This window comes from Lepidochelys kempii, chromosome 6 (genome assembly GCF_965140265.1).
Source record: "Lepidochelys kempii isolate rLepKem1 chromosome 6, rLepKem1.hap2, whole genome shotgun sequence".
Classification (NCBI taxonomy): domain Eukaryota; kingdom Metazoa; phylum Chordata; order Testudines; family Cheloniidae; genus Lepidochelys; species Lepidochelys kempii.
This window is the reverse complement of record NC_133261.1, coordinates 17,217,153-17,231,547: the sequence shown is the minus strand read 5'-3', so window position 1 is coordinate 17,231,547 and position 14,395 is coordinate 17,217,153. Positions and strand designations below refer to the sequence as shown.

At 46.5% G+C, this 14,395-nt stretch overlaps 1 protein-coding gene and 1 long non-coding RNA gene across 3 annotated transcripts in view; one reads left to right on the top strand and one right to left on the bottom strand.

Moving 5' to 3' along the window:
• LOC140912488 (acyl-CoA 6-desaturase-like) overlaps nucleotides 1-14,395 on the bottom strand; it is a 38,675-nt gene that overhangs the window by 5,379 nt on the left and 18,901 nt on the right. The window contains exons 6-11 of the mRNA XM_073346951.1: nucleotides 9,446-9,506; nucleotides 8,856-8,932; nucleotides 8,565-8,662; nucleotides 5,290-5,386; nucleotides 2,817-2,896; nucleotides 1,215-1,340 (exon numbers count right to left, since the gene is read on the bottom strand). Coding sequence (XP_073203052.1) covers nucleotides 1,215-1,340; nucleotides 2,817-2,896; nucleotides 5,290-5,386; nucleotides 8,565-8,662; nucleotides 8,856-8,932; nucleotides 9,446-9,506 — 539 coding nt within the window. The remainder of the gene's footprint in view (nucleotides 1-1,214; nucleotides 1,341-2,816; nucleotides 2,897-5,289; nucleotides 5,387-8,564; nucleotides 8,663-8,855; nucleotides 8,933-9,445; nucleotides 9,507-14,395) is intronic.
• Nucleotides 1-14,395, top strand: part of LOC140912491 (uncharacterized) — a 35,822-nt gene that overhangs the window by 10,002 nt on the left and 11,425 nt on the right. Inside the window, exon 1 of one of the 2 annotated variants that reach the window (XR_012159295.1) lies at nucleotides 4,230-4,339. The exons of the other annotated variant lie outside the window; for it this stretch is intronic. This is a non-coding gene — a long non-coding RNA (uncharacterized lncRNA). Of the gene's footprint in view, nucleotides 1-4,229; nucleotides 4,340-14,395 lie in introns of those variants that run through there. 2 annotated transcript variants of the gene reach the window in all.

Sequence of the window (14,395 nt, the reverse complement as noted above, 5' to 3'; positions counted from 1 at the left end):
ACTTAAAACACAATAGGCACAATCTCAGGTAGTGTCCATCAGATTAACTCCACAGACTTCATGGGCATTACACTGAAAGTAGGTCAATATGTTCTGCAGCAGGAACTCCTTCTAGTTACAATTCAGGCAACACCCATGTTTCATCGTTTCAGAGAATTTGTATGTTATAGCCACATGGCCACTGTCCTGAGAAACATCTGGCAGAATCCCCCTGTGCAGCAGAGCAGTACTTGATGCATCTGAGGGCAAGGGGTGGGAAGAGCAAAGGTGGTTTGTTGTCACTTTTCCATCCTTTTAAGGATTGCACTAACTTGTGCCAGCTTAGATTGGTTCCTTAGGGGCTGTTACTGAAGCCTGTTGTTTCCACATCTCCTCCGACCCCCAACAGGCCCCCTTTGGAGTAGGTGGTACAGAACCAGTTACGCTAACTCTTCACCAGCTGAGGATTCTGCAGTGGTGGAGTAATCCACCACTGCTTCTTCAGCACATAAATCCTGAGCATATGTGTGCTTTTAAGTGCCCTCTCTACTGCTGGAGGGGCACAAACACGACTTGGTGTGGCTCAAGATCGGGGCCTTTTGTCTTAAAGTGACTTAAAGTCCACCTATTTCCCCTATCCTGAGGATGCCACTTCTTCGGGAATGTCAGCTGAGCAATAGGAAGTTGCTGTCTGCAATAGTCAGGTGCAAAATGGCTACTTTAGGCCTGTAGCTCCTTGCTTTAAAGGGCCAGCCACCTGAATAGCATGGTATGAAAGGTGCTAGAAAGGGGTGAACACCTCTTGGGGGAGTTCAGTGGTGACTTGGTAATCATCGAGCAAGTCACTCCTGATTTCTCCTTGTTTGAGGGCCAGGGTGGAAGGAGTCTGTGGGTTAGAGAGTTGGAACCTGCTGTTTCTGAGACAGCTTTGTCCTTTTCTTCTCTATGACATTATGTCAACTGGGGATCCGGCTCAGAAATTGTTGTTGCTCCACTGAAGTCAATGGAGCGATATCATTGCTACAGTAAAAATCCAGACGCTTTTTAGATTGGTGCAAAAAGATTATCACTCCTACAGCAAACAAACAGTTTACAGGGCTGATGCCACTGCTCTCGGCACAGGTACCTATGAAGCAGAGGGGTTTTTTTCTATTAAAACGGACAAGAGGTTACTGGAAGGCGGGCACTGGCAATACAGGCTGCATCCTCCCGTGAGTAGTACTAAGGCCCCTTACCCGACGATGTCTATGAATGCCTTGCCGAGAGATTTCTCTTCATAGTGGACTCCGTACTTGGTGCACAATGACTTCACCAGTGGGGCAATCTTGCAGTAATTGTGTCGTGGCATCATGGGAAACAGGCTTGAATAAAGAAGTAGAGAGAGCCTGAGAAAAACCTAGCGACAGACCCCTGGAAACAGACACTTCTTTCTGCTTCCTCTTAGGGCTAATTACTGCCTCCTTCTCTCCAAGCAAAACAGGCAGACAGAAAAGAGCGAGAGGGAGAAATCCAGGCTTTAAAGAAATGCTCTTGAAAATTGAATGTATTGATTCCCATTCCTGCTGTCTTGCCCCAGAACAAAAACGTACTTAGAAAGAATGAAAGATCAGGTTAGAAAACAGGGACTGTTAGAAAAATGAGGAGTGAGGAACCCTCAGTTGATCTACTGAGATTGCTGTCATAGAATCATAGAATATCAGGGTTGGAAGGGACCTCAGGAGGTCATCTAGTCCAACCCCCTGCTCAAAGCAGGACCAACACCAACTAAATCATCCCAGCCAACGCTTTGTCAAGCCAGGCCTTAAAAACCTCTAGGGATGGCGATTCCACCATCTCCCTGGGGAACCCATTCCAGTGCTTCACCTCCCTCCTAGTGAAATAGTGTTTCCTAATATCCAACCTAGACCTCCCCCACTGCAACTTGAGTTGCATTCCCTTTGGACAACAACTAATCGTCTGTTGACAAGCTAAATTGTCTGGAAGCTCATAGACCAGACAAACAGATAAAGAATCTGTGGTCTTGTTATCCTCTAAAAGAAAAGGAGTACTTGTGGCACCTTAGAGACTAACCAATTTATTTGAGCATAAGCTTTCGTGAGCTACAGCTCACTTCATCGGATGCACTATCCGATGAAGTGAGCTGTAGCTCACGAAAGCTTATGCTCAAATAAATTGGTTAGTCTCTAAGGTGCCACAAGTACTCCTTTTCTTTTAGAGGATACAGACTAACACGGCTGTTACTCTGAAACTTGTTATCCTCTGCTGCTCTGTTGAGTTCTCTTTCATTCCCTAAGTCAACTTCCGGGTTCTTCAGTCTTACTCCATATGACCTCTCCTCTAGTTTTTGTATTGTCATAGACAGCATTTTGCATAATTGATCTTATCTTTTGACATCTTTGCTGAACTAGGGTACCTAGAACTGCAGATAGTCCTATGCAGTTGCACTAAAGCTACATAAATCAGAGGCTGGGAAGAGGCAGAGGGAATTACTGAAGTGAGTAGAAACACTCCAAACCAAATGAGCCCAATGACCTGATTTAATGGCCATTTTAATCAATGAGTCCTGAATCAGACTCTAAATTAAGATTGTGAGGGTGAAAGGGGAATTTGCTGGTGGCAACAGGTGAAAGTTATTTGTGTTTAGTGGTGAAATGAGACGATGACTGCAGTTGTTTCTTCTGATTTCATGCATGATGTTCCTGAGGTCTCGTTTCCTTCTCTGCTCACTGCCGCCCCATAATGCTTGCACCCCTTCCTAAGTCCTGCCCTGATTGGCCAGGTAGTGACCTGGTTGTGTCCATAAGATTCCTTCCCATCCCCCCTGGGCCCATACTCACTGGTGCTCGATTTGGAAGTTCAGGTGCCCTGTGAACCAGTCATTGAAAAAGGACTGCTCGATATTACAGGTAGCTGCCAACTGCAAAGACAAGATGCCAACAGTGAATTTTAATGAAGCCTTGGCCTCAAAGCAATTGGTATAGGGCTCTTCTTCCTGCATATTACAGAAGGCAGAGGGGGTACTTCAGACCAAGCAGTCGTGTGCACCTTTACTGAACTACCAAGCTGTTGGATGAAATATTCTCTCATGCAGCTTCTCCTGCACTGGCTGTATTCCCTATACTTCTCTAGACCAGTGGTTCCCAAACTTGTTTCACCGCTTGTGCAGGGAAAGCCCCTGGTGGCCCAGGCCGGTTTGTTTACCTGCTGCGTCCGCAGGTTTGGCCGATTCCAGCAGCTCCCATTGGCCTGGAGCAGTGAACCGTGGCCACTGGGACCCGGGATCGGCCGAACCTGTGGATGCAGCATGTAAACAAACTGGCCCGGCCCACCAGGGGCTTTCCCTGCACAAGCGGTGGAACAAGTTTGGGAACCACTGCTCTAGACCAATCCCATCTGGTCACTGCTGACCTACTGTATGTTCCCCTGATGCGCCCTGGGACTAGAGACCAGGAAGACCACCTCAGTAACTGGCAAAGAGGCTAATGGTGCCAGGCCAGTTAAACTACTAGGGTGTTCATAGTCTCAGCCTATCTTGGAAATGGCTCTTTGGTCCAAGGTGTGCAGAAAACCACATTGCAGGTTGTCCTGTGATCCCTCATGATAACAGGGCTGATGTCAGGGTGTTCCCACTTGTTTAGATCCCTATCTTTTAGTTATCATAATAGTCCCTCCCTATCTCCAATCGCAAGTTGCTCCTGAGACGTTCATCCCTTCTGAGCCAGAGGCAGATTGACAGAGAGGGCTGGGAGCACTAAAAGAAGAGTGACCAACTCCCCTGGGAATAACCACATCCTCTTGCATGGCTCCACTAGCCTAGGAAGGAGAGAAGGCTGCAAGGCATCAGACCCAGGTCTTTGTCACCAGAGAGGCTTGATCAGGGATTCTCTCAAGTTTCGGAAAGTGAACTGCACGTGTGAGGCAGCATAGGGGTTGTCATACTGCCTCAGGTTCATCTAGTCGGTATCCTGCCTTCAGCAGAGCCTATACCCAATGCTTCCGAGCCAGGCAAAACAAGAGGCCATTGTACATCTAGCCAGCTGTGTAATACTACGACTTTGTGGGAGGTGGGGGGTGGAAGGTTCCCTTCCCAGCTGCACACAGATCATCAGCTGAACCCTGAAGCATGAGGTTTGAACAAGCTGGGAACATTTGCTTAGCTGGCATAGCTACCATTGTTATTCATGAGCATACAATTACACAGTCTTTCTTAAAATCCTCTTACATTCTTTTCCTTGCTAAGCTGTGGCAGTGAATTCTGCATGACGACTGCACGAGCAATAGGTGTTTCCAAAGAACTCAGCTTAAAACCACATCAGTGTCAGATTTGCTCTTTCTCCAAATCCCCCATCCAACAAAACAGGTAAGCATGTGCTTCACTTCATACACATGAGTAGTGGACTACAGTGGGATTATTTACATGCTTAAAGTTAAGCAAATGCTTAAGTGTTTACTGGATCAGGACCCAGTAGAGAGATGGTGACTGCCAGACTTTGAAAGCTATCCCTTGCGGGCCACAGTAGATATTGTAACCTGATGTAGGAGATGCATTCTGCACTCAACTCAGTTACTTCCTACTGATGTTATTGGAAGTCTTTCTGATTTACACCAGTGTAATGGAGAGCAGACGCAGGCCACGTAAGAGCTGAATTAGTCTTAGAACACTGCAGGTAGGAGGCATGGTATGTATATATATATGGGTGTATATGTTTGGTGAGTCTGTGGAAGGCATTTTGAGCCATTGCAGCTGCTATGATTGGTTTTCACATGATGTGTTCAGAATTCGTTATTCCTGAACAGTAAAAGTTAGAAAGACATTGGGCCAGGTCCTCAGCTGGTCTTGTATATCTCCACTGAAGTCAAAGAAACTAAATTGACTTACACCTGAGGATCTGGCCCATTGACTTACATGGAGTTACTTCTGATTTGCACACCTGTGTGTCAACGCACTTTATGAAGGATGATTGTTGTGAAGCCCCTTGAGCCTTGCACTTCCCCAGACCTGAATGAGGAATGCTTTAATTAGCTCCTCAAAATGTATCAATTCAGGGGACAGATTCAGCACACAGATTTGGAATTCCATCTCCTCATAGTCAGCCTTACTCCCTATAGGAGAGAGTTGGGGGGGAGGGGGGGGAATGGGGAAAGGGGGGAAAGGGTCCTAGACAGATACCCCAGGCTATTATGTTGTAAAACTGCTAAACTGGGCTCAAACTAAATGTTGGGGACAGGTAGTCAATGATAATCCAGCTGTTCTCTGAAGGGCAAGTGAATTTCTAACCTATTATGGGACATTAATATCCCAGCCATTACCTGAGAGCTGAGCCAGTCTCTGTGCTTCTCACAGTCAATTTCCATTGGAATATGGTTCATCTGTGTGACCCACACAAACCAGTGACTCTCCAGAAACCTTCAAAAGGAAGCATAAACATTCACAGCGCAGATCAGGCTATAATCTGTGCAGCTTGCCATCCTCATATAGGGCAGTGCAGGTAAGGCCAACAGTGATAACAAAGGGAGTGGGGAGAGGGGGTGTACAGGCAGCAGCCATGTTGTACACAGAGGAGGCATAGGATACTAGGGGAGTATTTCCCAAGATGAGGGAGCAGGCAGCTTTCTGATTCTGGACAATGGAAGGAATCAGTTCTGCAGTAGGTTTTTCTTGCTCTGTTGGGGCTCCATTTTAGGTCTAGGCGTTAACATGATTATTAGGATACCTAACTGTATTTCCCTTAGTGGCTATCTCCCTTGATCTCGCATTCTCACTGGGGGATTGCTCTTTTGCACTACCCTGCCTTTACAAGCTTTGATTCACCCCTTAGTTTGTGATACATACGGGGATACCAGTATGGATAAAATAAAAACTGACCTGGAAACACTCACTCAGAATGAACCTTTTTGATCTGTTCAATTTCCTGGTGGACACGTGTTCTCCTCACAACACCCTCCTCCCCCAATCATTGCTAGGTTTCTGGTTGTCAGTCTTAGCAAAGAGATCAAGAATGGAATAGACCAGTGGTCACCAACCATAGAATCATAGAAGATTAGGGTTGGAAGAGCCTCAGATCATCTAGTCCACCCCTCTGCTCAAAGCAGGACCAATCCCAACTAAATCATTCCAGCCAAGGCTTTATCAAGCCAGGCCTTAAAAACATCTAAGGATGTAGATTCCAACACTTCCCTAGGTAACCCATTCCAGTGCTTCAACACCACCCTAGTCAGATAGTGTTTCCTAATATCCAGCCTAGACCTTCTCCATTGCAACTTGAGACCATTGCTCCTTGTTCTGTCATCTGCCACCAGTAAAAACAGCCTAGCTCCATCCTCTTTGGAATCCCCCTTCAGGTAGTTGAAGGCTGCTATCAAATGCCCCCTCACTCTTCTCTTCTGCAGACTAAACAAGCCCAGTTCCCTCAGCCTCTCCTCGTAAGTCATGTGCCCCAGCCCCCTGATCATTTTCGTTGCCCTCCACTGGACTCTCTCCAATTTGTCCACATCCTTTCTGTAGTGGGGGACCCAAAACTGGATGAAATACTCCAGATGTGGCCTCACCAGTGCCGAATAGAGGGGAATAATCACTTCCCTCGATCTGCTGGCAATGCCCCTACTAATACAGCCCAGTATGCCATTAGCCTTCTTGGCAACAAGGGCACACTGCTGACTCATATCCAGCTTCTCATCCACTGTAATCCCCAAGTCCTTTTCTGCAGAACTGCTGCTTAGCCAGTCAGTCCTCAGCCTGTAGCGGTGCATGGGATTCTTCCGTCCTAAATCCTAAACCAGTAGACTGCAATTGACTGGTTGATCCTGGAGCCTCTGCCAGTCGATCGTGATCTCCAGTTGCTAAAAGTCCGGCAGCACAGCAGAGCTAAGGCACGCTCCTTGCCTGCCCTGGCCCTGCGTTGCTCCTGGAAGCAGCCAACACACTCCTGGCCTGCAGCCCTTGGAGGTGGGGGTGGGCAGGGGTTTCCACACGCTGCTTCTGCCTGCAAGCACCGCCCCCGCAGCTCCCATTGGCCGGGAACAGGGAACTGGCGCCAATGGGAGCTGTGGGGGTGGTGCCTACAGGGAGGGGCAGCGCGTGGAGCTATGTCGTCCCCCCCCCCCCGCGCGTGGTGCATGTGAAGAAAGATCCAAGAATTTTTCTAAGGTTGTGATGTTGGCCTGGATGGGTTTTTATACACCATATTTGTTTCGCATGGTGTTTTAATCCAGCAACTGAAGGGTAATATGGGCCAAATAGCTTAATCAGAACAATCTGAATTTGCTGTCTTCCTCCTACTGGCTAGAAGTGCCTGGCCTCACATCAAAAGTAAATGCTTTTATCTGAGCTTGCATCTGCAGCCTGAATAGAAGTGGTAACTCAGTATAAGAATTCTGGCTTCCCTGACCAATGAGAGAGCAGCTAGGGAGAGATTTCATAACAGATTAGAATGCTGGTTTGCTCTATAAAACTCCTTGGACTCTTTCCTTATTGTCTTAAATTTAAATAAGCAATTTTAAGGAAGCTTTGTGATGCTTCATTAACCACATTACTGGGAGGAAAGCTGGTCTTGTTGCATTTGTGATCCAACGGAAACAAAGTAGTACTGGAAATCTAACTACAATGTCTGTCACTGTGAGATTTTCAACTGGATTTGACACAAAAGAGGCTGGCTAAACCTTTAAACATATGGATGATTATCATGACTTCATGAAATCTTTTGAAGTTCATGCTTCTCTAAGGGCCTGAACCAAAGCCCACTGATATCAATGGGAATTTTTCCTAACTCATGATCAGAGCCATTAAAATAACATGGGAGGTGGAATTCCGATCCTACAGTTTAAAGATTTTTACACAGATTTGCAAAAATTCTTTTAAAACATTATTTTTCTAAGGACCCTAACAATGGATCTAAATTCAGGCCAGCCTTTGGGCATGAGCTAGCCATCACAGTCACTGCTTCCAGGGTGGAGATGTCAATACAATCCTATGGTCGGAACATCAGTCCAGTCACTCATAGTACTGTCTCTGTACTGGGGTGTAAAAGTGAGTGCTTGGGTCAGGGGCCATCCAGCAAAGCATGCTACATACAGGGGATCCAAATGGGGGACAGCATTTGACTTCTCGCTCCCTGAGCTGGCAGGAGCTGGGTATCATGTGAAGGCAGCACATTCAGTTCCTAGGGGAGGGAGCTCCCTGCCTCTTTCCTGAGTTACTTTCCAGCTGACTCGGGAGGGGCTCTGAAAGGAACCACATCCAAAATTCCTCAGGTGACTTAGACCCAGTGTGGGAGCTTTACATGGGTGGGAATGAGTGAGGAAGGAAGGAGGGAATGGTGCTTCCCATCTCCACATGCCATCACCACCACTAAGGATTTCCTGATGATGAAAGAGACTAAACACCAGAATCAAATCTTCTGGAGGAGATTGAGGCAAGAGAAGCTAGTCAAGGCAGTAGGATGTAGCACAGATTGGGGTAAATGAGTGGAGAGAATGTTGATTAATAAGGGAGGACGTCATGGCATAGATGAGTTAGCTTGACATCGCTCATCACGTGGGATGGGTGGGGCCCATGTCTGGAGGTAGGGGAGAGCAGTGTCTCCTACCTGACAAAGGTGAGGAGAAACAGGGATCCCAGAACTCCATAGAAAGGGATGTACATGATGAAATAGCGCATGTAATAACTGAAGGCCCAGGCCAGGTCCTAGGGAAAGAAAGAAGAGATTATGCATTACAAGCAACTTACCCTCCCCTCACCCCCAACAACACCCCTCCTTAAGCCAGGTCTCTTTACAGAGTGGACAGAAGCCTCGTCTCTCCCTCCCCAGATAAGGTTCTCTTCACCATCCACGTGAGACACAGTTTGACACTCAGAGCAGAGACAAGCTTTCACTTACCGCCCAGAACCTGCGTCTGATCATGGTCATGATGATTTGCATTTGGAAGTACACGGGGATGAGGAGAGGTGGGAAAACTGAAAGGCAAACAAAAGAGAGCAGATGAGGGAGACAGATGTGTAGCATGAGGTGAACAGACATGCTGGGGACCTGAAAATACGAGTTGAGGCAAGAGCTTGTGATGGGGAAACCAGAGCTCTGCTACTGTCTTTCAGCAAAGGGAGGAGGTATTTCCTCCATCTCCTGCTCACCTTCTGGTATGGAAGATTCTAGACTAACAATGAGCAAGCCCAGGACTTCTGCTGACATGTTTATCTACTGGGGGATGCCGCCTAGATTTAGTCACTTGTCTCACTTTATTTAGCCTCTTTGGTGGTGGTAAGGATCCATGGATCTCAATGATGATGTTATGGAGGAACTGAGGTGCAGGCTTCTATTGCAGTTAAGATGTGAAAGGGATAGCGGGTCCTGGATAGGGAGGGGTTAGTTAGGAAGAATCGCTCTGCTGAGGCAAAAGGGAGCCACAAGGTAAAGATGCATCCCCTTGATCTCACCATATAGGGAAGCATAGGGGGCCCAGGCATACTCACCTAGGAAGAAGTACTCATGCTGGTGGTTGTAAGGTAGGTATTTCAGCTTCTTCTTGCCATACTGGAGGGGGAGATAAATGACAGAGAACTGTCTCAGCTCGTTACACCCATGGATATGAGAAAACTCTCCACAGGAGGAGACTCTCAATGACACCTCTTTATATTTGGTTAATTCTCTTTAGTCAGAACTGGGGATTTATGGCCTAATCCTACCCTACTGAAGGCAATGAGGGTTTTACCATTTACAGGGAGCAGGGAGCAAGCCCTTAGAAAGCTGTCTTAGCATACAGTACTTCCTTCTCCAAGGCTATGTCTAGAGTAGGAGAATATGTCATGTTTTAAGATGTGTTAACTGATTGTTGTCAGGGTTGATCTTGCCCTGCTAATATGTTTAATCATGACTTCCCTGTCTACACTAGAGGCACGTTCCCATTTAAAATCATTCAACTTGAGTACTTATTTAGCCCCTGTTACCGAAGTACCTGAGCACCTCTCAGTCTTTCATGTACCATGAGGTAGGAAATGCTATTATCCTCCTGTTACAAAGGGGGAACTGAGGGAGATATACTGAGGCCCAGAGTTTTAAAGGTGTTGCTCCACTCAGGGCTTGTCTACACTACAGACGGGATCGATGCTGCGGCGATGACCGCCAATCGCTTGGATGTCGACTCCAGTACGCCACCAGATCGAGAAGAGGAAGGGGAGTCGATGGGAGAGCGTCTCCCGTTTATACAGCGTAGTGTGGACCCCGCAGTAAGTAGATCTAAGCTACGTCAATTTGAGTTACGCTATTCACGTAACTCAAATTGTGTAGCTTAGATCGACTTTCCCCTTTAGGCCTCAGTGTTGCAATGCCTAACTGACTTAGGAGCCTAAGTTTTGTTTTCAAAAGTGACATAGGCACTTAGGAGCCTGAGTCTCATTGAAATGCAAGTTGTCTAAAAATGGCTGGGTTTTGGCTTCCAGTTTTCATGAAAGAGATGGAAAATTGTGGCCACACTGAAAAGGTACTGTGACATTTTTAGTCAAAAGCCACATTTCACCAAATAAAATATTTTGAGGAAAAAATATCAACCAGCTGTAATAAACATGCACGAGTCTCATAACCATCCTTCAGGCAAGAGAAAGGAAGGTCTAATGAGTAAGGCACTAGAGTGGGACTCAGGAGATCTCAGGCTAATTCTCAGTTCTACACAGCTTTCCTGAGTGACCTCGATCCAGTCATTTAATTTCCTTGTGCTTCAGTTCCTCATGTGAAAAACAGGGATGATAATTCTTCCTTTCTCCTCCTCCCCTTTGTCTGTCTTATCTATTTGGGTTGTATACACCTCAGGGTCGGGACAGGGCTTAGAACAATGCAGGGCTGATTTCAGTCTCTGCCTCTAGGCACTGCTCTCACATCAATGAGAGGCCAGGGTGCTGTAATTGCAACTAAAGTACTTTATCATATGTCTACACAGCAAAAAGATCCAGTGGCAGAGAGTCCCAGAGCTCAGTCAACTCACTTGGACTTGAGCAGCCTGTGCTGTGGGGCTAAATATAGCAGTGTAGATGTTTGGACTTGGGCTGAAGCCAAGACCCAGGTCTCGGAGCCTGGGCTCCAGCCCGAGCCCACGGCTCTAGCCTGAGCCTGAACATCTGCCCTACTATTTTTAGCCCCACAAGGCTGAATAGTTAACCGAAGCTCTGAGACTTGCTGTTGCAGGATTTTTCTTTTTTGTGTATCAATGTACCCTAAGGTACAATTCAAGCCATTAAAACTGCACCTCTGCAATGTTACATTTGAGATTTAAGTATACCGACATCAGGAAATTCATAATTGGTCTCCCCACAGCATCTATCACTCAGACAAACTGTGCAGAAGTAACAGCTTTTAATACTGTGTGCAGTCCTGGCTGATACGGCTTTTACTGCAGTTTTTTACTGTATCACACTGCAGGCCTGCAGCAATCAGTGGAGAAAGTTCCTCAGTGACATCAGTACAGTTATGGCAGTCCAGATCAATGACAATAATAGCCATAAAAACAGTGGGCATGCACAAGAGAGGGAGGAATCAGATCAGTGGCTGTTTGGTAGTCTCCAGTATGTGAACTAAATCTAGGGTTTCCATCCAGTTTCCAGAGGACAGGTGTCCCCATCACAAAATACTGTCACCAATTGGTAGTGATGGTAGGTGGCAGTGGCAGCAGAGAGGCCAAAGATTGACTGGCCCTAAAAAGCCCTCTCCCCTCTGAGTGATCCCCCCATCTGGGTTAAGCCATAAGAATGGCCATATTGGGTCAGACCAATAGTCCATCTAGCCCAGTATCCTGCCTTCCAACAGTGGCCGATGCTATACTCTTCAGAGGGAATGAACAGAACAGAACTTAGGGAAATCACTGAGTGATCCATCCCGTCATCCACTCCCAGCATCTGGCAGTTAGAGGCTTAGGGATATCCACAGCATGGGACTGTGTCCCTGACCACCTTGACTAATAGCCATTGATGGACCTACACTGGGAGGAGTCGTAGATATGCTGGAGGGTAGGGATAGGATACAGAGGGACCTAGACAAATTAGAGGATCAACAAAGACAAGTGCAGATGCACTTAGAACAGAAGAATTCTATGCACTGCTATAGACTAAGGACAAAGTGGCTAGGCAGCAGTTCTGCAGAAAAGGACCTAGGGGTTACAATGGACGAGAAGCTGGATAGGAGTCAAGAGGGTGCCTTTGTTGCCAAGAAGGTTAACAGCATTTTGGGTTGTATAAGTAGGCGCATTGCCAGCAGATCGAGGGACGTGATCATTCCCCTCTATTTGGCATTGGTGAGGCCTCATCTGGAGAACTGTGTCCAGTTTTGGGCCCCACACTACAAGAAGGATGTGGACAAATTGGAAAACGTCCAGCGGAGGGCAACAAAAATGATTAGGGGGCTGGAGCACGTGATTTATGAGCAGAGGCTGAAGGAACTGGGATTATTCAGTCTGCAGAAGAGAAGAATGAGGGGGGATTTGATAGCTGCTTTCAACTGCCTGAAAGGGGGTTCCAAAGAGGATGGCTCTAGACTGTTCTCAATGGTAGCAGATGACAGAACGAGGAGTAATGGTCTCAAGTTGCAGTGGGGGAGGTTTAGGTCGGATATTAGGAAAAACGTTTTCACGAGGAGGGTGGTGAAGCACTGGAATGCGTTACCTAGGGAGGTGGTGGAATCTCCTTCCTTAGAGGTTTTTAAGGTCAGGCTTGACAAAGCCCTGGCCGGGATGATTTAGTTGGGGATTGGTCCTGCTTTGAGCAGGGGGTTGGACTAGATGACGTCCTGAAGTCCCTTCCAACCCTGATATTCTATGATTCTATGAACTATACTCCATGAACTTATCTAATTCTTTTTTTAACCCAATTATAGTTTTGGCCTTCACAACTTCCCCGGCAATGAGTTCCACAGGTTGACTGTGCGTTGTGTGAGGAAATGCTTCTTCACACAATGATGGGGCAGTGTTGGGAAGCTTGGACTGCTGCTGACTGTTCTGTGGGTAGGGAAGAGTTTCCTGTGCTATCAATCCAATACTCATTGTCAGTTGTCTAGGGTTCTCAGCTCAGTGTCCCCATCTGGGGTTCCTTTGCTTTAAACCTTTGATCTGCACGCTTCATTCCTGTTTTCTTCTTTTGTAGTCAACTGATTACTGGGGACCTCTGTCCCTTTCTTCATCTGAGGGGGTGTTCCTTTAGTTCTTCGTGGTCTCCACTCACCACTCCAGACTTGGAAATAGCCCAGTCCCTGTCAGCAGTTGTCTGGGGTTCTCCAGACAGTGTTCCCATACTTGTGTTTTCCTCTTACTTGTTTATCTCACTATTTCTCCCCACTCCCTTGTTCATTTCCATCTTGATTGACCTCTGTTCCATTTTGTTCCCTTCCCTCTGATTGAGGGGCATCTTCCAGGGACCTGGTCCATGTCTTCATCCGAGTTCAAACAGGCTAACACCTTTCACCTGTAATACAGTCACATGGCCGGCGGGGCATTGGTGATTTCAGGAATTGCAGATTTATGAGAAGGGAATTAAGTGCAGTCCAAGTTCTGCAAGGCTGCATCAGGGTAAGGTTTCAATATACAACAGTGAAAGCACATCCAAGCACTGATATACGTCAGACACTCATCTTGGAAGACAGAACCAATTCCTTCATTGCTATAAGCACCCCCATTCTGCTCGCTATTTGTGAAGTGATGGGATCATCATCCTCAAAACCCAGCTATCAGGGGCCAGCTCTTCAAATGATGTAAGTCAGCAAACTCCATTGACGTCAATGGAGTGGCACCAATTTACACCTGTTGAAGATCTGACTCCAGATATTTAGTTACCATAGAGTAATGGTTGGTTAGTGGTTTGTTATGGTCCATTCGGGGTGATTCATTTCAGTGACATATGGTTAGACCTTTCTGTCTTCATAGAACACTCTCAGTACCCATGCATGTAATTCACCTTTTAGGCTGCCTCTCCACCATGTATCTGGAATTAGCTTCTTTGTGGCATAGAAGTGGGTTGTGGTGGCATGAATGTGCCCCAGTATTTTCTTTTATGTCTCCCTATATTCTGTTTGTTACAAATGCCTTTGCTGTGGTGTTTCAGATCCACACATTGGCTTTATAAGCTTTTTTTTACTGTATGTCCTTATGCTGATACGTCATATACCACTATTGATCTTTATTATACCCTTCCCTTGGGTTTTTCTGCAATACAGACAGTAAATATTGTGGCCCCAGAGAATTGGATTTAATTGCATTACCTTAATAGATACAGTTACTGTGTGCAGTATGGCTGGCTCATAGTTGCCTTGGGAACCATGGCTCTGAACCTGAGCTGTTGTAAATCAATATAGCCCCATTGACTTCATGGATTTACATAGTCAAGTATCTGGCCCCCTGTCTTTTGAATTTACAGATTTTTGCAGAACTAGGTTGTGTCCCAAGGACA